At 40.6% G+C, this 23673-nt stretch overlaps 1 protein-coding gene across 6 annotated transcripts; it reads left to right on the top strand.

The window, feature by feature from the left end:
• The first annotated feature begins 1146 nt into the window (after window positions 1-1146).
• LOC127806153 (putative pentatricopeptide repeat-containing protein At1g68930) lies at window positions 1147-18603 on the top strand. 6 transcript variants are annotated; one of them, XM_052343244.1, is made up of 5 exons: window positions 1147-3468; window positions 4604-4719; window positions 4839-4960; window positions 5291-5396; window positions 18259-18603. In XM_052343244.1, the coding sequence occupies exon 1, from the start codon at window positions 1147-1149 to the stop codon at window positions 3232-3234; it is 2088 nt and encodes a 695-aa protein (XP_052199204.1). In that variant the 3' UTR covers window positions 3235-3468; window positions 4604-4719; window positions 4839-4960; window positions 5291-5396; window positions 18259-18603. The 6 variants fall into 6 exon arrangements, with proteins under 6 accessions (XP_052199204.1, XP_052199203.1, XP_052199201.1 ...); XM_052343243.1 differs by having other exon boundaries at window positions 4604-4708; window positions 18259-18602; XM_052343241.1 differs by having other exon boundaries at window positions 4546-4708; window positions 18259-18602.
• Window positions 18604-23673: the final 5070 nt, after the last annotated feature.

Below are 23673 nucleotides of genomic sequence, written 5' to 3'. Positions count from 1 at the left end.
TAAGGAAGGTTGACAAAGACGAGTGAAAAAGTTTTATTTTTGAATAAAAAAAAAAGTCTTTTTGTCACAATAAACATTTTATTAATCTCTAAAAAAATTCTTTTGTATATTATTGACTTGAGCATAAAAGTTTATTCACGAATGATAGAGAATAAGTCTTTTAGTATTTTACAATCTTACTAAATGACCATCTTTGTTGCCAAAATAAAATATTAATAAGCTAACTAAGCTTAACATGATCTAAATTAACCATAACTTAACTTCCATACAAATTCAACTCATACTTTTTGAAGTGTGCACAATCTCGTAATCAAATGGTGTAATTCATAGAAAACCCATATCACATTCCTTATACATGCAACTCACCATCAATTAAGATGCAACTCACCATCGACTAAGGGGTAATGTTAGGAAGAGAGAATTACATAATGGATGTTAGTTGTGGATTAGTTATAATTTATAACTAAGGTGCCAATTTCAAGGGTTTACTCAAGTAATAAAAATCTTTACTTGAGAATGCTAACCCCAAGTCCGACTCAAGAGGTAGACTGACATGGCATGTGCCTAGAGTCCCAAAATAAGAAAGGCCTAAAAAGATGAAATCTATTGAAATAAAATAAATATTTTATTATTTATTAAAGGATTGGGAGCCCTAAATTAATAACGGCCTTGAGCTATCTTGACCAACCCCAAGGATTTGTCTCTACACATTTCGATTAAAAGGGTTTTTTGGAGCTACATTTTTGTCACCTTTGCTAGAGAATTATTCGATGTATGTGTGGACAAAATAATTTACATGGACTCTTCCAGATTAGTCGAATTAAAGTCTAAATACCCTGTGTTACTCTAGTCTCATTTTTAAGACAAAATTGTACACTTATGGTTATGTGTATTTTTGAGCGAAAATAAAAACATTTATTTTATAAATATATTATCTATATATACTCATGTTTTAATATTATAAAACACTATCAGTAAAATATTTTTTAAAATAATAAATATTTTTATTAAATAAAGTTACTATTATAAAAAAAACTCATTTTATTTAAAAAATTTAAAAATAAATTACAATATTTATTTAAAAATTTGTATTATTTTCACGTGACAAATATATATTAAGAGAGCCGAAGCTTCAAAGAATAGAAGATGAAGGCAAGACAAAAGCTTCGGGAAGCAGTAGACTTGTTATATTCTCGTGGCTGTGCGACCGCCGAAGCTTACACTCGTCTTCTTCTGGAATGCGTTCGATATAACGATGTCGATCAAGCCAAGCGACTGCATTCTCACATGGATCTTCACTTGTATCAGCCCCCAAACACCTTCCTCCACAATCGTCTCGTCCAATTTTATGCTAGATCTGGGTTACTCTCTGATGCTCGGAACCTGTTTGAGAAAATGCCCAACCGAGATGTATATTCGTATAATAGTATGCTGTCCGCGTATTCCAAGCTGGGTTTGGTTGATGATATGTGGGCGTTCTTCCATCGAATGCCTCGTCGGGATTCAGTTTCTTACAATACCGTGATTGCTGGTTTGGCTGCAAATGGGTGGTTGAGAAGAGCTTTGGAGGTTTTTGTTGGAATGCAGAAGGAAGGATTTGAGCCGACTGAATATACCAATGTAAGTGTGCTGAACGTGTGTTCCCGCGCGTTGGATTTGAAGCGCGGGAAACAAATTCACGGGAAGATTGAAGTTTCTAATTTGGAAGGGAATGTTTACACGTGGAATGCTTTGATTGATATGTATAACAAGTGTGGTGAGATCCATCTGGCGAGGTGGTTGTTTGATCGGATGGTTGACAAGAATGCTGTTTCTTGGAATTTGATAATTTCAGGTTATTTGAAAAATGGGCAGCCTGAGAAATGTATCGATTTGTTTCGTGAGATGCAGCTGTCGGGTTTAAAGCCTGATGAGGTTACAGTTTCCAGCGTTCTTGGCGCTTTCTTTCAAGGTGGGTACATATATGAAGCAAGGAAAATTTTTAGTGAGCTCGAGGAGAAGGATGAGGTTTGCTGGACAACAATGATCGTGGGTTATGCACAAAGTGGACAAGAAGAGGAAGCATTGTTGTTATTCAGACAGATGCTACTTGAAAATGTCAAACCTGACAGTTTTACCATCTCAACCATAGTTAGTTCCTGTGCCCGATTAGCCTCTCTATATCATGGTCAAGTAGTTCATGGAAAGGCAGTACATATGGGAGTGGATTGTAATTTGCTTGTTTCGAGTGCCCTAATAAACATGTATTCCAAATCCGGAGAGATTAAAAATGCCTGGGCTGTTTTCAGCTTGATGCCCATTCGAAATGTCGTTTCTTGGAATTCTATTATTTTGGGTTATGCACAAAATGGAAAAGATCTAGAGGCTCTGGCCCTTTATGAAGAAATGATACTGGAGAACTTCAAGCCAGATGACATTACTTTCACAGGTGTGCTTTCTGCTTGTGTCCATGCTGGCTTGCTCAAACGAGGACAGGATTACTTTAGATCCATCAGAGAGTTTCATGGAATGACACCAACGTTAGATCATTATGCATGTATGATCAATCTCTTTGGTCGTTCAGGTTACATAGACAAGGCAATAGATTTAATAAATGTTATGCCACATGAGCCAAATGGCCTGGTTTGGTCTACACTTTTATCAGTTTGTGCAATGAAAGGCGATATTGTACATGGAGAGATGGCAGCAAAGCAACTCTTTGAATTGGACCCTCTCAATGCTGGACCTTACATAATGCTGTCCAACATATATGCTGCTTGTGGACGATGGAAAGACGTAGCATCCACAAGGTCTCTCATGAAGAGTAAGATGGTTAAAAAGCATGCTGCTTACAGCTGGATTGAGATTGATGGTGAGGTCTTCAAGTTTGTAGCTGAGGACCGAACACATCCAGAATTAGGAAAGATTTATGAAGAACTGAATAAATTGATAAAGAAGCTGGAGGATGCTGGATTTATTCCTCAGACAAACTTGGTGCTACATGACATCCAGGAGGATGAGAAGTTTAAATCCATCTGTTATCACAGTGAGAAACTTGCTCTTGCATTTGGGTTATTAAGAAAGCCTCAAGGAATGGCACCCATTAGGATTATCAAGAACATCAGAGTTTGTGCCGACTGCCATGAGTTTATGAAGTTGGTATCCAAGATTAATGGGCGGTCAATCATCCTGAGAGATTCAAACAGGTTCCATCACTTTGTTGGAGGACAGTGCTCCTGCAATGGTATCTGGTAATGAAGTCCTGTGTGAAGCCTGCATATTTAGAGGGATTGAAGATGAAAGATGCCATAAAGATACAAGCATAGATATCAAGGCATTTTGAAATAGCAAAACGCTCTTATGAAAGATTTGAAAGGAGTTCCTAGCACATGAATTAATTGGAGGCTCCACAAAGAAGAATGATACAAGCTGAATGTGAGTCTGATAATTGCACTCAGATGAGCAGGAATGCTTTTGCCACGACCACTGGTAATAAGATACCTCATCTATATCTGTGATATCCTTGGCCTTGAGTTAGTTAAGGTAATATTTTTCATATATATAGTTGTTTGCTAAATGACTGGGCCAGAGAATGCAATTGTTTTGTAAGGTCATAATTGAACAGATCGAGCATGTTCGTATTGACTTAACATGAAACCTATTAGTCTGAAAGCGCTATGGAGAGCAACAAAAGTCCACAGGCCACCTAATTGATTTGAACAAGTAAAATGTCCTTGTGCTTTAGACATAGAAATAAAAAAGCATGTGCTAAACTATTAGCAAGAGTTAGGGGCTATTTACTCGTGGAAAATGTTTTCCTGTTTTCTATCTCCAATTTTCTATAAAATCTCTAGCTTTAGTTTTCCATAGAAAATTTGAAAAACTTGTTAAAATGTTAGAAGAACAAAACAATACTTTTCAATCTTGAAAACTGGAACATATGTTAAAAAAAAAGAATGAAAGGTTTTTCTTTTCTGTAACTTGTGTTAGAGAAGGATATGGAGATGATTTAAGGATTTTTGAATCTCCAAATTAGTCAGGAAAATCTGGAAAACTCATTTTAGAAGTCTTCCAAGTTTAATTCAGTTTTGGAGAACCAAGTTTTCCAAATCTCCATTTTCTATTTAATTTTTTTTTGTATTTGAACTAGTTTTCTAATTTTTCATTCTTTGTGGAGTAATTATCTGGAAAATTGGAGCTGTTTTCCACAACTAAACAGCCCCCAAAAGCTTAGTAGAAAAGTAGGAACACCAGGGCCCTTTTTAGTTACAGAAAATAATTTTCAGTTTTACATCTCCAATTTTGTACTTTATCTCAATCATTTTCCACAGAAAATTTAGAAAGCTTGCTCAACCATCAAAGAAAAGCAGTTTTTTTTTTTTTTTTTTGTGCTCCAGAAAATTAGAAAATATATTCAAAATAGTCATTTTCCAAACTGGGCCGCCTGCGTCTACTTTCTTTGGTGGATTTGGTTGTGACTGAAGTGGTTCCAGAGATTTGTGCGTTTCTGACATGTTTCGTGCACCAGCGGTGAGCTACTTCAATTTGTGCTCTAACTTCCCCTAGCCTTTTTTTTCTGATTTTTGGGACAATGGGTCTCCTTTTCTGGTGATACACAAATCAGAGAAGGTTCAGTCTTGGTTGAACAAGCATCAGTGATTCTCTACTTCCTCATTGATCCAGTGGAAATTAAACCAAGAAAAGAGCTTGCCGGTCTTCAACAAAAGGGGTAGACACTTGGTAGTTCTTGATAGCAAACACCACCAACCAACTTGTTGGTGGTTTGCATTTTGTTCAAGATTATGAATCAAACGAAATCTGATGAAAATGAGTTTGTTGGTGGTGGTTCTTGATTGCAGGGAGAGAGAATCATAACCAAGTAAAAGCCTGCTTGCTAATTCTTTGGTTGTGCCTGCTTGCTAATTCTTTGATTGTGCTAGCTGTCAAGAACAGTTGCGTGCATGAGGAGTCAGGAAGTAAGGTAGATGTGAAATGGAAAACTGCATTTCCAAATTTGTACGGAAAATTTTGGAAAACAACTTTTTTTGTGTTTTTCATTGATAGTATAAAGTTGGAAAACTGGAAATTTGAATTTTCTGTTTTCTAGTTGGAAAATTTTGTCATTTGAACATGTTTCCCAATTTTCTATTTTTCGTGGAAAGCTTTCCAAAAAACAGGGGCTGTTTTCTGCAACTGGATGGCCCCCAGTATTGCAAAATTCTGAAGCAAGCAATGCTTGTTAAATATGTTTCAGTGTTAAGTTCTTGCTTCTTGATTTGTTGATTGTTTATATTCAATGTTACTTGGACAGAGCAACAACTGATTGGAGATATGATCACCTCTCATTGGACTAAAGGACGGCGAATATAAATGTCTTAAAAGGATTTGAATACAAGCAGACACAGAAAAGGCATCAGGTACATATATTGGATATTAGTGTTATTTCCTTGTTTGTATATTTGAGGGTCCACTTTCCGGTCTGTCCAGCAGCAACCCTTCTACAAGTGTTCTGGAATTTATTTCTTGGTTCTCCCTCTGATTTTTCCTGATTTTTCTTCCGAGTCCTTGTTTGCCGAAAGTTTTGCATGTAACCTCAAAAAATGTAAACCGGTGCAGGTATGTATCGCATTGTGCTAAGGTGGCGTGCTAGGTCACCTCCATATCAACTATGTAAACTGAGCTCACCATTGGCTGTCCAAATTGTTAGCCTTGTTGAGGTGGCATGTGAATCACTAATTTTCCCTTTTGGGGATTGAGGCCGATGTTTCTCCAAGTGCTAGCCTCACGACATGGCAAAATCTCTTTCTTCGGTGACCGAGATTCAATTGAGCAAGCTAGCACACATGATACCTAACCTACAACTATTTATAATGGGACTGCTAGGGACCTATGGATTGGAGACTAGAACTATAAGTGTTATTGAGGCCTTGCTTCTCGTTTAAGGGAGCTTGGTCTCTATCAGTCTCACAACCAAAGAAAGTGAGGCTGGTACTTCTGCTATCTCCACAATTATTTGATACACCTTATTAATAGAAGAGCAGATGGTTACTGACTATCCACATCCTGAGGATATCTACATTGTAGCTTACGGCCTCTACTATAAGCAGAGCTCCTCAAAGTCATCAAAGATAGAACGCCTTACGCACTCTCTCTTTCACCACACTCTTTTTAGCTGCTACCTAGCTCTCTTCTTATTTCTGATGGTATCAGTGTGCTTGATGCCAACCCTATTTCCCAGTTAACTTCTCTTTGCTAGCCCAACATTGAGCATTTTATATCATACTTCACCAGTAGAGCGATATTTGTTGAGCACTGTGCTAGATTAGATTCTACCAGATCCTTCCAGGACCCTGTTATTCTGTTCGTTAAAGAACCATTATGATTGTGGGGACTCCATTGGGAGGAATAATCCTTGACCTTACCTCCAAACACCCTAAAGCCTATGAGATTTCCCCTATGGTGAACCAAAGCAACAATCGGTGGCAATTATCTTTATTCCTTGCCATCTCATGAATCTTTTTCATATAAAGATGGTGTTAGAATTTTATTTCATTATTTCCTTGCTAGAGGGTTGTATCAGAAATGTTATTTGGAGTAAAATTTTACTACATTGTTCTTTTGCAAGGATTTGTGTTGTCAACGTGACTTTTAGAAGTCAATTGACATTAAGAATGTTGTGTTAGCATAAGGTCCCATTGATGGTGATGTGGCGAGAATCATCAGAGAATAGTACTACTGTAACCTTGTAGCTATCCATTTTCATTTATTTGCAATAATACTGCCAATTCTCTATCACTGTAGCAGAAGAATGTGGCAGATTTCTTAAAGGGGGAAAAAAAATCCTATAGGAAGGTGATATTCTTAGTTATATTAGGTGAAATATTTTGCTTGTTTGCCCAAGAGTTGGATTGAACTGCTGTCCAAATGAAAGCAACAAAGACAGAAGTGATGTTTGGATGTGTTTTGCGCTTGTGTAGTATATGAACACAATCGGTTCCTAAACTAGGAACCTAAGACTTGGATCGAGAGATGAGATGAAAAAAACTCGATATTTCATTCAAAGATAGGAACTCTACTTTATACAAGTTTTTATGTTATCTAATCCTACTAATTAGAAGATAAAGAACAACAGATTTTAGAGTACAAATTAAACAAGATAATCGCTGCTTTTTATTGCTATATTTTCCTATTATATATCCTGATTTTTAGGAGTTTTATCTTCACTGCTCTTGATCCTTATCTTCATCGGATTTAGATTTCTTTTGCTGTATATCAATTATGGCTTCTTCTCTTCTAATAACTCCTTAGCTGCTAGGACTTTCCAACACTAGGACTCTCCAACACCCCCTCTCAAGCCTAGGAATAGATATTTCTCATTCCTAGCTTGTCAATGAGAGTCTCGAAACCCGGTCTTGCCATGGATTTGGCAAGAACATCTGCCACTTGGTCTGTTGTGGGAATATATAACAACCTTATATCTCCCTCTTCAATTTCTCGTTGGATGAAACTTTGATCAATCTGAACATGCTTCATTCTATCATGTTGCACTGGGTTGTTGACAATGCTTATGGCCGACTTACTATCACAATATAACCTTGTTGGTTTGGTTAGAGGCATTTGTAGATCCTCCATTAGTCTCACTACCCAAATTAGTTCACAAATCCCTTGGGCAACTGCTCTAAATTCTGCTTCCGCACTACTTCTTGCCATAACTGTTTGCTTCTTACTTCTCCATGTAACTAAGTTTCCCCACAATTTTGTACAGAAGCTTGATGTAGACCGACTGTCAATTACTGAGCTTGCCCAATCTGCATCAGAAAAACCTTCAGCACTCATTTCATTAGTCTTTTGGAACATCAATCCTTTCCCCGGTGTGCCTTTTAGATATCTTAAAATGTGATAAACAGCCGTCAAATGTTGTTGAGTTGGAGCATGCATAAACTGACTTACGATGCTCACTGAATAGGCTATATCTGGCCGTGTCAAGGACAGATAAATTAATCTTCCAACTAGCCGTTGATACTTTAGCTTATCAACCAGTGGATCATTATCCCTTTTTTCATATTTTCAATTTCTTTCTAGTGGAGTATATCTTGGTTTGCACCCAATTATTCCTGTCTCATTTAGAAGATCAAGCATATACTTTCTCTGGGATATTATCATACATTTTTTACTTCTTGTTACTTCCATCCCTAGAAAGTATTTCATTTTTCCCAAGTCTTTTACCTCAAACTCTTCTTTTAGTCTCTATTTTAGGGTTGCCATTTCATTAATATCATCTCCTATAATGATAATATCATCTACATATACTATTAAGATGCATCTTTTTCCATCTTCAGCTTTAATGAATAGAGTAAGGTCGGCCTCACCTTGCTTATAGCCAAATTGTTTCAAAGTTGAGCTGAACGTCTTAAACCATGCTCTAGGGGATTGTTTCAAACCATAAAGAGATTTATGTAATTTGCATACCTTGCCAATTGCTCCTTGATCCTCAAAACTGGGTGGAATCTTCATATATACTTCCTCTTCCAACTCACCATTTAGGAATGCATTCTTGATATCGAATTGGAACAACTCCCAATCTAAATTTATAGCAATAGATAGAAGCACCCTAATTGAATTTAGTTTTGCCACTGGAGCAAAGGTTTTCTCATAATCTATCCCATGGGTTTGAGAGTACTCTTGGGCAACTAACTTTACTTTATAGCGGTCTATACTTCCATCCGATTTGTATTTGATAGTAAAAACCCATTTGCAGCCTATAATCTTCTTGGTTTTTGGTATATCAACCAGTTCTCATGTTTGATTGCTCTCCAATGCCTTCATCTCCTCCATCACAATCTTTTTCCAGTTTGGGTCTCTCAAAGCTTCGTGTATACTACCTGGGATAGTCACTCCATCCATGGTTGTAGTGAAAGCTTTAAACTGAGGAGATAATTTGGAATATGTTAGGTAATTTGATATTGGATGTTTTGCACAAGACCTGACTCCTTTTCTGATGGCAATCGGCAGATTCAAATCACTGTCTTCTTCACTTTGTGGACCTGTCCTTGGTTCCAATGATTGGCTGATTTGAGGATCTGGTTGTCTTTGTCTCCTTGAATATACCTTAATAGGTTTTTCAGGACCCAAGTCTCCATCTATATCAGTCTCCACTAGTTCTGCTGGTGGATGAATAGGTTTAGGGCTTGAGGAAGGCAACAATTCAAGGTTATTTGGGTTATAGGTGACTGGCTGAGAACAATCAGCAATGTCTGTTTGAACCTGTTCTTTACTTGGAACAAAGGGGGAAATAGGTAGGATGACTGGTATTAAAATAGTGGGATCCCAATGGTTTTTCCCGGTTTGTGACTAATTAGAGTGGTAGAATTTAGTTTCATCAAATGTTACATCACAAGAGACAAAGAATTTTTGTGATGTAGGACAATAACACTTGTATCCCTTTTGTATAGGTGAGTACCCGATGAATACGCATTTGAATGCCTTGGGTTCTAGTTTATGGCGATTAGGGTTTGTTTGATAGACATATGCCACACATCCAAAGACTTTTGGAGGAAGAGTGTTGAATATCCTAATATGAGGAAAGATGGACATGAGGTTATGCAATGGACTTTGATATTTCAGAACTTTGGTTGGCAGCCTATTGATCAAGTAAGAGGCTGTTAGGACAGCTTCACCCCAATATTTGTTTGGAGTTGAACTAGTAAACATTAGGGCTCTAGCCACTTCAAGCAAATGACGATTCTTTCTTTCAGTCACTCTGTTTTGTTGGGGTGTATATGGGCATGTGCTTTGATGTAAGATTCCATTTGTGGTGAGATATTGAGTGAACGGCTATGAAAAATATTCTTAGCCATTATCAGTCCTAAGAATGCAAATGGAGGATTGAAATAGGTTTAGAATCAACTTGTGAAAGTTCCGAAAAATTGCACAAACCTCAGATTTCTCTTTCATTAGGTATACCCAACATACTCTTGTGTGGTCATTTATAAATGTCACAAATCATCTAACACCACTCAAGTTTGGAACCCTAGCTGGTCCCCAAATATCACCATGGATCAAATAAAATGGTTTGGAAGGAGTATATGGTTTTGGTTGATGAGAGCCACGAGTTTGTTTGGCAAGAACACAATGATCACAATTGAGCACCAAATTATTTTTATTGATGAATAAATCAGGGTATAGGTGTTTCAAATATTGAAAACTATGGTGACCAAGGCGTCTATGCCATAACAAAATTTCGGAATTCAAACTAATTGAAAGAGAAAAAATGGGAAGAGAAAAACTAGGAGCTAATTGACTAGGAGAAGACTTGTTGTCCAACATCCAATAAAGACCATCCTTTTTCTCAGCACTGCCAATCATCTTCCCTGTGGACTGGTCCTGAAAAATACAATATGAAGGGAAGAAAATTTCAATGTAATCCAAATCTTTAGTGAGTTTACTCACTGATAGCAGACTACATTTTAAATTCGGCACATACAAAACAGAATCAAGAGTTAAACCAGCCACACACACACACACTTCATCTTCCCTTAACTGAGGATACGGTTCCATCTGCCATTAAAACTGTTAGTTCTTTTTCTTTTACCTAAAAATTTTCAAGTATGGTAGTAGATCCGATCATATGATCGGATGCTCTGGTATCTACAACCCAATAACACTCACTCATCCTTCTAGTAGTTAAGAAGACCATTGAATTACCTTTTTGTGTTACGGGTACTGATGTGTTGGTTGTACCTTCATCTGATTCTTTTGAAATATGGGTGTCATTCAGCAAATTTTGTAAGAACTCCACCTGATTAGCTGTAAGATTTAATCTCATACTCTTTTCTGTTGTCTACGCTATTGTTGCATTCTAGATACTTGCAGCTGCATATGTTGGTCTTTCCCTCTCCTTCTTGCCCCTTGGTTGCCAGTTTGGTGGCTTTCCATGAAGCTTCCAGCATGTTTGTTTCGTATGATAAGGTTTGTTACAGTGTTCATACCACTGTTTGGCCTTAGAAACTTCTTCCATCTTAGATGCAGCAAGTGCAGAACCAGTATTTGGTTCTGGTTGAGTCAGCATGACTCGTCTCCTACTTTCCTCTTTTCTGACTTCCGCGAAAACTTCTCTGATAGTTGGTAATGGCTTGATGCCTAGGAGTTGACCTCTTACTTCATCCAAGTTCGAATTCAAGCCTTGGAGGAAGTCAAACACTTGCTCCTTCTCCAACATTCTGTTGTACTTTTGACTGTCACCCGAGCACTCCCACTTCGGATCATAGAATAAATCCATCTCTTGCCAAAACTCTACTAGATTGTTGTAGTATTCGGTGACACCAAGACCACCTTGTTTTGTAGTCCTAATAGCTGCTCTGATCTCAAAACATTGGGCTGTGTTTTCAAGATCGGAGTATAATTTTTGGACTACATCCCACACCTCTTTTGCGGTCTTGTAAAACAGATAGGTTCGGCCTATCTTTGATTCCATTGAATTGATCAGCCATGCCATGAGAATGGAGTTTTCTACTTCCCATCGCTAGTAATCGGTTGATTCTTCTGGAGGGGTTGGGATTGCCCCAGTAAGGTAACCGAACTTCCCTTTGGCTTTGATCACCAGGGTCACGGATTGAAACCATTCCCTGAAGTTTCTTTCGTTTAACTTGTGCTGAGTAATCTGCAACGTCTGGCTATCCATGGTGAGGATGTTGGCGGGAGTTATGGTCACCAGTGTAACTTGTGGTTGAGGAACTGAGCTACGAGAGGATTCTTCTATTGTAGGATCTGGGATTACTGGATTGAAACCAGCCATGTTGATCGAGAGTCTTGGTTATGAAAAATCGAGCTCTGATACCGTGAACACAATGGTTCCTAAACTAGGAACCTAAGATGAGATGAAAAAAACTCGATATTTCATTCAAAGATAGGAACTCTACTTTATACAAGTTTCTATGCTATCTAATCCTACTAATTAGGAGATAAAGAGCAACAGATTTTAGAGTACAAATTAAACAAGATAATTGCTACTTTTTACTGCTATCTTTTCCTATTATATATCCTGATTTTTAAGATTCTTATCTTCACTGCTTTTGATTCTTATCTTCATCGGATTTAAATTTCTCTTGCTTTATATTGGCTGCTGCTTCTTCTCTTCTGATAACTCCTTAGCTGCTAGGACTTTCCAACACTAGGACTCTCCAACAATATAGTATAATACCATGTTACAAGAGCAGTATAGTTATTAGTGTATTTTTTTTTTTTTTTCACATTTCTTCAAGAAAAACCAAAGAGGGATGGTAATGGGTTGGCTTGGCAGGCCAAGGTCTACCATATTCAAGATTGGATCATTGGTTCTGTAAGGTCCCCAATTTACTTATATATATATTTTTTGAGACCAGACACCGGCATGGTTACCAAAAGCTCACGGCGACTTCTTCTTTGGGAACCCCGGTCAAGGAACTCAAGGGGAAGCGTCAGAATGATTAGCATTTGCTAGACTCGTAATGAAAATATCACAGCTAGTATACATATTTCTGATAACAAAACTTTATTTTCACCTCAAACATCATCATTTATACATCTTTGAGTTAATTACACTAAGCATCACAAAAGCTAACATACAACCCTATTACAAATTATCTGCAGCAAGATGTTACCACCAAGACCTAGGGGTGTTCGCGATGCGGTTTGGCCAGTCTAAATCATATTCAACATGCCAAACCGCTAGTGCGGTTTTTCAACCAAACCAGACCGTGGTTCTGCCAAACCGCACCAAACCAGACCGCATTTGCGGTCTGGTTTGGTGCGGTTTACCGCGGTTTGAAATGCAATTTAAAATCATTAAAAAAGATATTTAAAAATGGTAAATAAAGACACAAATATTGGTAAATAAAGACAATTAAATGTAAATAAATAGGAGCAAAAAATAAAGACAAAATAGTGTAAAAAATAAATAGGATGGGCTGCCAATTATTAGATTTTTATAATAATAATTTTTTTATAATTTTTTTTTATTTTCTTGGACGGTTCGGTTTAAAACTGAACCGCAAACTGTCCAAACTGCAAACCGCGCAGTTTGGACAGAATCCAAACCGTTTTCGACCGCAAAAAAAAAAAAACCCGATCGGATCGGTTTGGCCGGTTTTCGCGGTGCACCAGTTTTTTTGAACACCCCTACCAAGACCTTATAGTTGGGACCGCTCTGTACACGCCTAAACCCCTGCCTCGAGCACTACTTGGCTTGCCATCATCCGGTGCCTTGCTTTTACCTAGAATGATGTAAGCAAACATGAACCGCAAGGCCTAACAAGTATAATAGAACAACAACGACAATTTAGGAACCAAAGATTATGTACTGAATCGTAACTTTACACATCAACTCCTGGAAATTTTATGAGTGTCCTTTGCTCACATACAACTAGGAAATGAACCTAGCTAAGCAAATCTACCATGGGTCAGGGTTTTGGTCCACCCGGGACTAGTATAGACCATCTATAACATAATAACCACCATGGGTGAGGCATCCCACCACCCGGGTTTGCATTACCCACCACGAGTTCGACATATAACCCACTTGAGCTTAATTCACCATGAGTCCGACACCTAACCCACTCAAGCTCGTAACACTTCCCACGAGTCCAACATATAGCCCACTTGAGCTTGCAACATTTACCATGAGTCTGGCGTATAACCTCGGCTAAGGAACTCAAGGGGAAGCGGCAGAATAACTGGCACTTGCCAAAATCGTAATGAAAATATCACAACTAGCATACACATTTATGATAATAGAGCTTTATTTTCGCCTCAAACATCATCATTCACATTCTTATACATCCCTCTGGGTCAATTACACTAAGCATCACAAAAGCTAACATATGACCCTATTGCAAATTATTTGCAGCAAGATGTTACCACCAGAACTTTGTAGTTGGGACAACTTTGTATATGCCTAAATCCCCGCCTCGAGCACTGCTTGGCTCGCCATCATTCAATGCCTTGCCTTTACTTGAAATGATGCAAGCAAACATGACCGCAAGGCTCAGCAAGCATAATAAAACAATGACAACAATTTAGGAACCAAAGATTATGTACTGAATCATAACTTTACACATTGACACATCGACTCTTGGAAAGTTTATGAGTGTCATTCGCTCACATACAACTATGAAAGGAACCTAGCTAAGCAAATCTACCATGGGTCAGGGTTTTGGTCCACTCGGGACTAGCATAAACCATTTGTAACATAATAACCACCACGGGTCAGGCATCCCGCCACTTGAGCTTGCATTACCCACCACGAGTTCGGCACCTAACCCATCCAAGCTTGTAACACTTCCCATGAGTCTGACGTATAGCCTACTCAAGCTTGCAACATTTACCATGAGGCCGGTGTATAGCCCACTCGAGCTTGATACATTCACCACGAGTCCGACATTTAGCTCACTCGAGCTTGATACATTCACCACGAGTTCGACATTCAGCTCACTCGAGCTTGCAAAGCTTACCACGAGTCCGACACCTAGCTCACTCGAGCTTGATAGGATATATCCCCACAGATCCCGTCCACTACGCGTAATGGAACCATGCAAAGCACAAATAGAAATAAAATGGCGTAATAAGCATAGACATGATACGAAGGCCCCCATAAGCCATGCTTCACCCATATAATAACACACATCCTGTACATACATATAACGTTAGACTTATATACCACAACTTAGCATTTCACAAGCTTGCCCATAACTCTTCATGCACATAGAAATATAACGGTCAAAATACCATTCTTGTCTCTTCTCATACACAAGAAGCCGTCTCCACATACGTATTAATAAATGTTTCCCTCACAGATGACTAGCAACACTAGCTTCCCTGGATTGTCTGTCGTTTGTCATCACAAGTGATAATTGACTCTCATACATCCAACCATCGACTGCCATGACTCCATAGTCGACAACTAATAGTTTTGTACCCTACACTCTTAGACACACATAACAATCCCTTTGCAAGGAGGTACAAATCCCTGCATAATCTGAACCAAGCAACAACGCATCATTCCTTAGAAATTAGAGGGCGATTCAAGACCCTCATTAGGATTACAAACATGGCTCAACCATAATTTACATTATAGTCCAAATAAGTAAATCAGATTAGATTATTTAATACCGAAAATGATAGTGCAAGGAGACTCACAATAGGAACTTACAACGGTAACCAGAAGAAAGAACAACTTAGAATTTGCAAGAAAGTTAGGAACTTGCCTTTTTGTAGAATATATTAATCGTTCTGGTCACACGTTATAAAGTAATATTTTTACTCAAAACAATGAGGTTACAACTCAACAATTAAATCCAACTGCACCCGAATCCAAATAAATATTTTCTGCACTTACCTGACTGCTTTAAACTTTAATTGCGTTATTTTTTTTTTTTCAATTTTCCCCACTTTCTTCCTATTTTTCACTGCTGGCCGCACCTTCTTCTTCCTCCAATTTTTTTTTCTGCTAATTGCTCGAAATGATGCTCGAAGCATGCTGGAACGGAGGGTTTTAAGGCAAAAAAATGAGCGGCAAGGCGTGAGCTGCGTGGCAGCATCGTCTCTGTAACATTCCAGATTTTTAACTCAAATATGATGTAATACTTGAGATTATTAGGTTCTAATACTTGAGTAAATAAATCATTTCAAGGGATTATAGAAGTCTTGAGGCAAAGGTTCAGTTTTTGAACCAGTGGCAAAATCGTAAATATTGAAGTTCGGGTAAAAGTGTAATTTATCTAAAATTTTTGGGTGCTAAGTGTAATTTATCCATTTTTCAGTGACTAAAAAGTGCAATTAAAAATGGCCCGGAGATCAAGTTGCAAAGGTCTAAGTGCAAATTATCCGAAAAGTTTGGGCCAAGGTATAGTTCTTGAAACCTTAAAAATATCTCTTCAAGCTATCATGGATTTCAAATTCAAATCAAATAGAGTTTTGGATTCCAAACTCTATTAAATTCAATTAAGAGACGAGTAGTGCATTTGGGTTGGATGCACATGGGAGAAATGATGAAGTCTTATCTTCAATGACATATGGCAATCAACCATTGACCACTTGGAAGATAAGATAAGATCACATGATGGTTCATAATGACCCTTTGAGGTGGCATTGCGTGATTAGTTAAGGAAAAGCTTACTTAGCTTCCAAGTTTGTAAAAATCTCCAAATCTTATCCCTAAGGACATGTGGCAAGCATTTATTGGCCACCTGGAGATAGGATTTGAAGTGTAATGATGAGAAATGTGGAAAATGCAATTAACCATGTGTGATTTAGTTGTTAATTAAAGGTGTAATGATGAAAAATATAGAAAATGAATTAACCATGTGGGATGTAATGATGGGGAATCTTGAAAATCAAATTAAACATGTGATGACTCATATCTCAAGGGAGACTTGTCGTAAGGGCATGAAAATGCACAAATCTTTAGGGACACATGGCATATTTTAATTGGATGCTCATGGATGGAATGATGACGCGACACGTGGCGCGATTTGGTTCGTCGAAATTTCCTATAAATAAGGGTTTTGGGGTTATTCATTTTGGGCACCAAGAAAGAAGGAAAAACAAGGGAGTTTGAGAGAGGAAACGTTGTTGAAAAGAAGGGAGAAAGTCGAGGGAGAATGAGCCTTAACAGAATTTTCGGGTCTTTCTCAAAATTCGTGCCAAGCAGTAAGAAAAACTGTGAGAAAACCCATTTTGCTCGTTATAAACAGTGCTTCCTAAGGTAACTGATCAAGGTGAGTGATTCCTGCATGTTTTGTGACATTTTGAGCATTTGTTGCTTCACTTGTGTGGGATGTTAGCTTGCATATCATGCCTTCGTGACTTACATGTCATATTTTCCTTTGGCTATGCATATTCCTTTTGCTTTGTCATATATCATGTTTGTGTTGGTGATTGTGGCTAATTGTTGGGCCATCATGGAAGAACTCGTGCTTTTACGGTGAGCCAGGGGTGACTATGATGACCGCAGGGGTGATTGCAACACCCTGACATTGCTACCACAGGGGTGGATTTCATAATAACATTATTGCATTTGTATGCATGTACTCTCATTTTCTGAGTCACTCATTTAGATGTTATTATCTAACTCGGGTATTTCATACCCCTGGGACATTCAACGTCCCAAGTATATCAGATGTGCCAAGTGATCCAGGTTCTAGTTTGAGTAAGGGCAAAAGGTGGTGATTGGCTAGCTTTGGGTTTTGCAACTAGTTTTGGATTTTATTTCATTATGTACCTTTGTAACCAAATGATGTATTATAAATAGCAGGTAGGATACTTAAGGTTGTAAATGGTGTGTGTGGGTGTCCTACAATTGTACCTGCTATGATGTGTTGTGTTTTATAGAGTATTGAAGATCGTATGCATTTCTTATACTTGTAAAGGAAATCTAGTGGAAACCCCTTTTATTTAGCTTTGGTTAAGTTTTCAGGTTCGATCCAATGTTTTCGTTGGTAAGGATTTTCATAATGCCCATAGGTGATATCTGTTTATATTCCATGTTGTTGTGTATTTAAAAAAGTGAGGCGTTACAGCCTTTCTAAAACCACGTCGTTTCGGGAAGGGTTTTGTTGTTAAAAATCAACATTTTTCCTCCTAGTTGCACGCTTGCTCCCCCTCGAACTCGGGTCATTTGGCTGGACCCTCGCGCGCTCGACCACCTGCACTAGCTGCTTCCTCAACTATAATAGGCACATCTTTAATTTTAAGCAGAGTGGCCCAATTTCTAGAATTGCACCAAAGCTTCCAAAATTTTTGAAGACTAACACTTACACATCACTTAATAATTACACGTGTATCTCAAAAATTCAAAAATCACTTAATTTAATTTATTTATTTGTTATTATTATTATTATTATTATTAATCGGAATGAACTAGCATTTCCCAACTTTCATGCCTACACAAATTTCATTCACCCAGGGCTCTTTATAACACATTAAATACTATGAGCATTTATATTGCTTATGTTCTGAAATATAACACATAAATTAATGTTAAAATAGATTAGACCCATTATCGAGTCATTACAGGTTTAGCTTGGCCTGGCCTAGTTAGCATCATCTCCTTGTTGGGTTGGGGACTCCCAATACTAGAGCCATTATATTTGTTGTCTTGATCAATGAGATTTTCATTGACTAAATAGAAGACTCCATTCTTCATCCTATGGCAAAATCTTCCCTAAACATTAGCTAAATCCACTTGAATCTGCTGCTTCTCCAGCATCTTATTGGTCTTCTTTTTGTGGTCCTTTCTGTCAGCAGGGTTGAGAAATAATGAATTGGCATCCAAAAAGCAAGCTTGATCTGAAGCATCCATGTGCAGAGTAGCGTTGAAGAAGGTACATGAAATGATGTAATTATCAATGATGTTGATTGGGATTGTTTTTGATTTTATCTGAGATATAATCTTCACTTTTCATGGCTCAAGTTTTTGCTAGAAAGAACCCTTCTGCCTGATTGTATTTCACCTGGATTCCCTGGGTCCTACTGCTCCGTCCTACCATCTGGGATTGAGGTGGAATGGCCTGGCAAATATAAAAAGGCAATCTTTTTGATGGCTTTGTTGTTGGCTTGGTATAAGACAACGTGTTTATTAGGCATCTTTTATCTTTTGTCTGGAATACTAATAATTTCTAAAAGAACAGTGATAAAGGACCCCCCCCCCCCCTCCAAAAAAAAAAAAATAAAATAAAAAAAATCTGTCCTTCATATGGTAATCTACAGCGGAGAAAATGTTCATTCTACCCTTGTTGCTGCAATTCCCATTTTATCCTTTCTGAAAATTGTTGCAACAAGGGTAGAGTAGGCATTTCCCCCTTCGCTGCAGACTGATTTTTTTGGTCATTATCATTATTCTTTCTAAAATACCAGAAATAAATTTTACTAAGATTCTGTAACTCATGCTTGAATAGTGAAATTTTATGTTACACTTTGTGGGGTTGAGTTAGTTTAGGTTATATATGAACTAAACCAGATGAACTCCATATTGACTTAGGTCTATAATTTTAACTCAAAATAAGGTTAACTCAACTCAATAAAAATTTTGTAAGACCAACTTGGGTTTTGGTTCCAAGACTTGTAGAATTATACAAAAAGTTATTTTTTTTAAAATATTTTGATGTCAATTTTTGGATTTAAACCTGTGGACGTTTGATTTCGGCCGACCGTGATTCGTTTTGGGCCGCGGTGAGTCAATCCAAAAATACCGAGAAGGAAGGAAGAAAACCCCTCCCCCCGACGTTCCAAGCGTGTACACCAGAATCTTTTACGTGGTTCGGCCAGAACGATGCCTAGTCCACGGCCGCCATCTCATTATTCTCCCAGAGTGGCGGTATCTGATTATATTTTTCTTGTCCTCCTTCCTTGCCCCTCATGGTCTCCTTTATTTCCATTTTTCTTGAGGGACTTTCACAATCTAGATAATATATAAAAATACAGTGTTTGTATAATGGGGGACAAATAGTTCTTACCGCCTTCGCAAGACCGGGAGTGGGATCCTCATTACGAGGGGCATGGGCTGTTACAGATAAAGTGATCGGACCCTACCTCTGACTTCTCAGCAGCTTTGCCGCTCATGCGAGCTGGAGGTTTTAGGCGAGCGACCTGGATGGTCCAGCGATCTAGAGGATATTTCAGGAGCTCGTTAGTCGATTGCTCCGAGCTCGTTGGGGGATTGCCGGGAGCTCGCCATACGCTCGCTTTACGAGTTCCGGATCTTTGGTGGAGGCTGGACCTTCCTTGACGAGGTCGTCCGGGCCTTCTTGGCCTTGGGTGATTGGGTCGGTTTATCGGACCGAGTCTGGCCCATGCGGGGTGATGCGGGAAATACATATAACATAAGCCCCCCAGTTCGCGGCACGATCTTCGTGCTGGGAACTGACGCGTGCCAGCTGTTCTTCCATCCCTCCGACTTCTGTCCAATCACCTTAAGTCTCGTCGTTCCACGCAGCACGCTTTGTCGGCAGCGCATTTAATGCGCGCCCCTTCCCCATTTCTGCGCATGATTACACTCGTGGGACCGACAAGCTGTTGTGCGACCGCTGGATGCGGAGCATGTGATAAGTCGTCATTCGATCCGACAGTTGGGATGGACCAGGCCGTCAGTATAAATAGTGGGGAGTGTCCACCCGCTTCTTCTTTCACGCTATTTTGAAACTCCTTCAAACCTTTGCCTCCCTGCTTTCTTTTTTCTCTCTCGAGGCCTCCGTTATCGCCGTGCTTTCAGACGTCTGCCGTTCTCGTCCGGTGCTTGGTACGAGTCCCCATTCAGTCGTCAAGCGCAGCTTTTAGGTAAGTTTGTCGTGACTTTCTTCTTCTTCTTGTGAGGCCGTCCACCGTTGGTTAGCCGTCGGTGGTTTCTCTGGCTTCGTCGATCGATGTCGTTCTCATTTTTGGAGAAACGGCACGATTCGGTTTGTCGTTTGCTGGGCCTTTGGGTCCAATGACCTTAGGATTAGCTTTTCATGTAACACCGGGCTTGCGGCTGCAGCCCCTCCGCCCTAGGCGACACCCCTTTTGCGAAGCGCTCGGCCTGGAAGACCTAGGGGACGTTTTAGGGTTTTTCTTCTAGTTTCTTGAGGTCTGGTTCGCGACTTGCGACCTGACTGTTCTCTCTTTTCCTTTGTAGATGTCCGACCAACATCGTGGAAATTCAGGTCAAAAGCGCTGCAATTATATCGTAGGAGAAAACGACACTTCGAGCTCCGAAGATTGTCTCATTATGGAGGGCCAAAATCTTGGGGGTGCGAGCTCGGGGTGCAGGGAGGTCGCTGTCCCGACCTCTCGGGAAATCGAGCTGAAGGTTCAAGATCAGATCGCTGGTGGGAGTGCTGATCTTGCGGTCTTCAAGAGATTCTCGTCCAAGGCCAAGCTTCACGAGGTGATGACTTGTGCTCAGGAGTTTCGTCTCCCCAGGACCTGCCGAGTATACATCCCTGCATCGAGCTCCCATGCAGCCTACCCGCCAGCCAATTTCATAGCTATTAGCCCCCAACACCTCGAGTCTGGCTTTAGGTTCCCAATAGCCCCGTACCTTATCGCCCTCTTGAACGACGTCAAGCTCGCCCCCTTCCAACTAACACCGAATTCTATGCCCAACTTACTTCTTTGGCCGTTTTATTCCTTATAAACAAACTTCCTCTCCCTTCGCCAAAACTGATAAGATTTTTATTTTCTTTCAAAAATGCCAAGGACGGGCTGTATTACCTGGCGGCTCGTCCTTCTCCGTATAAGGCCGCCTTTCCTCAGGGTAAAGCAAAGGGGAAGTCCAACGTGAGCGATTACAAGTCCAGTTGGTTCTTCGTGTCTTGCCCTTCCCTTTCTCTACTTAGGAATTGTAGCTTCGCACTGACCCCTGGTAAGAGAATATGAGCTCTCACAAATCTTTCCTTTGTTTCGAGAGTGCTTGCTTTAACTTGCTCATGCTTTGATGCAGATTTTGGGGGGAAGAAACCGATTTTATCGGCCGAGGAGACTGATATCCTTGGCAAACTTGTGGCTGCGGAGTCGAGCTCGGAGATTCTTGAACTTTCGGACGAGCTACTTCGCGAATACGAGCTCGCCCCTCCTCTTGGCACCGAGACTATCGAGGGAGATCATTTCAGGGACTTGGGTGCGGAGATTCTCCCTTCCGGCTTACAGCTCGCTGAGACGAACAGTTCAAGAGGGGAAGCCGACCAAGACGATAATATGGTTGATCTCGAGCTCCTCCAACCGAAACGTCATAGGGCGAGGTCGAGCACTACGTCCTCCATAACCCCGAGCTATAGCTCGCGGGATGGCAGGTCGGAGCAGCCGCAGCCACAATCACGCCCTCAGCAGCAGCAAACCCAACAGTCGCGGGGGGGGCAGCAGGAGCAGTGGCAAAGAACACTGCCCCGTCAGCCCCAACAGTCAAAGCAAGCTCATCTGCAGCTGGGGCATCGGCCCCCTGCCTCCCGAGACCATGGTTCGAGTGGAGCCCGTGGGAAGGAGGTCGTAGTGGAGGTTCGGGACGCTCCTGCTGCCAGCTCGAAACGGAGATCAGACCAGCTGCAACAGGGGGAGGATATCAGGGCCAAACGGGTCAGGGTCCGTGAGAAGGAGCTGGCCGTGGAGGCCCTGCCAGGAGGGGTCTTTGTTAGTCCCCTCCTGGATTCCGTGCCCGACTTCCTGGGTCCGAACTCGAAGCCCCTCGACGACCCGAAGTTAAAGGGAATCCCCCTTTGTGATTTTGTCGCCCGTCACAGCCTGGTGGTAAGTAAGAATTCTTCGTACCTCGGTTTCTTAGCCTACTTTTTTAATGAGCTAACATTTCTTCTTTTGCAGACTTCTCTCGCTGCCGTGAAGCTCCGAGCTCAGTACAAAGATTTTGAGGAGCAGTTTCAGTCGGTGAGCATGTCCCGTCAGGCCGAAATAGCGAAGCTTGAGGACGAGAAGAACGCCCAAAAGGCCGAAATAACGAAGCTCTCGGGCGAGAAGAAAGATCTCCAGGTCGAGCTCCTTGCCACTCAAAAGGAGGTGGAGGGTTGCTTGACGCGTCTGAGGATGGAGATCCAGAAGAATAAAGATCTCGACGAGGAGCTTCGCAGGTCGAAGAACATGTGGGAGCAAGCCAACTCCGGGCTCACCGGCGAGCTAAATGGAGCGAAGGCGGAGTTGTGGAGGGCTGAGGAGCGACTCAAATCAACCGAGGCAGAGCTTAGGGTGGCGAAGGAGGAGCGGACACGGGCGGATGATCGTGCCGTCCGATGCGAGGAGCTTACCAAGAGGACCATTGACGATATAAGGGCGGAGGTCGGAGAGCGGATGGACGCGGCGTGTAGGGAGATCAGATCCGACACCTGCTCGGCATTTCTGTACACCCTTTGGGTGAACCATCCTGAGATGGATTTCTCCTTCTTTGGTGCGCAGGCTGTCGAGGAGGTGGCTCGGTATGCTGCCGAGGCCGCGGAGGATGCTGAGGATGCCAGTCCCCTTGACTAGTTTTTGGTCGCAACGCAAGCCCCTCAGGTCGGGGCCGAGCTATCCGGGGTCGCCGCGGTTCAGCCTGGTGAGACTGCCAAGGAGCCTCCTGTGGAGGTTGCCGAGGTTTGCCCAGCCGGGACTGTCGAGGTCGATCTCCAGCCGACCCTACCTACTGAAGCTCGCCCTGTCGAGGTTGATCCTGCAGAACCGAACGCCCCTCTTAGCTAGGATTCCCACATGTATTTTTTTTTTTTTTTTTTTGTAATGTGAGCTTCTTCTAATAAAAATTGGCATTTTGTGCACGTTGCCTCAGATTTCTTCGCGAATTCAAGTTAACTCTGACGAGGCTTTGGCATGACGATTCTTGAATCATGACTTGAAAGTAACTTCTTCATGGTATAACTTGAAAATTTCTTCAACAAAGCTCCCGTATTTTTGAAAGGTTCACTGATAAGAAACTTTTGAGTATGTAACTTGATAATAAACTGTTCGAACATAGGTCCAGGTAGATCCGGAGTTTTATCAGCTCGTAGACTAACGCTCTTTAACTAGCTCGTTGATGATAGTTGTAATAATCAGCGCGAACACTCATACTTAGGCAATTTCCAGGAAACCCCGTTCGGCATATTTTGACGAAATAACGAGAGCCTTCCCGAGATATATGTAAAGTCGGATGGCCTTGTGATCTTGTCTAACATGTGGTGGCTGAGAAGCTCGCTACAGGGCGCGTGC

This window comes from Diospyros lotus, chromosome 7 (genome assembly GCF_014633365.1).
Source record: "Diospyros lotus cultivar Yz01 chromosome 7, ASM1463336v1, whole genome shotgun sequence".
In the NCBI taxonomy this organism is placed as follows: Eukaryota; Viridiplantae; Streptophyta; class Magnoliopsida; order Ericales; family Ebenaceae; genus Diospyros; species Diospyros lotus.
The sequence above is the reverse complement of the archived record's forward strand: the minus strand, read 5'-3'. Positions and strand labels throughout refer to the sequence as shown.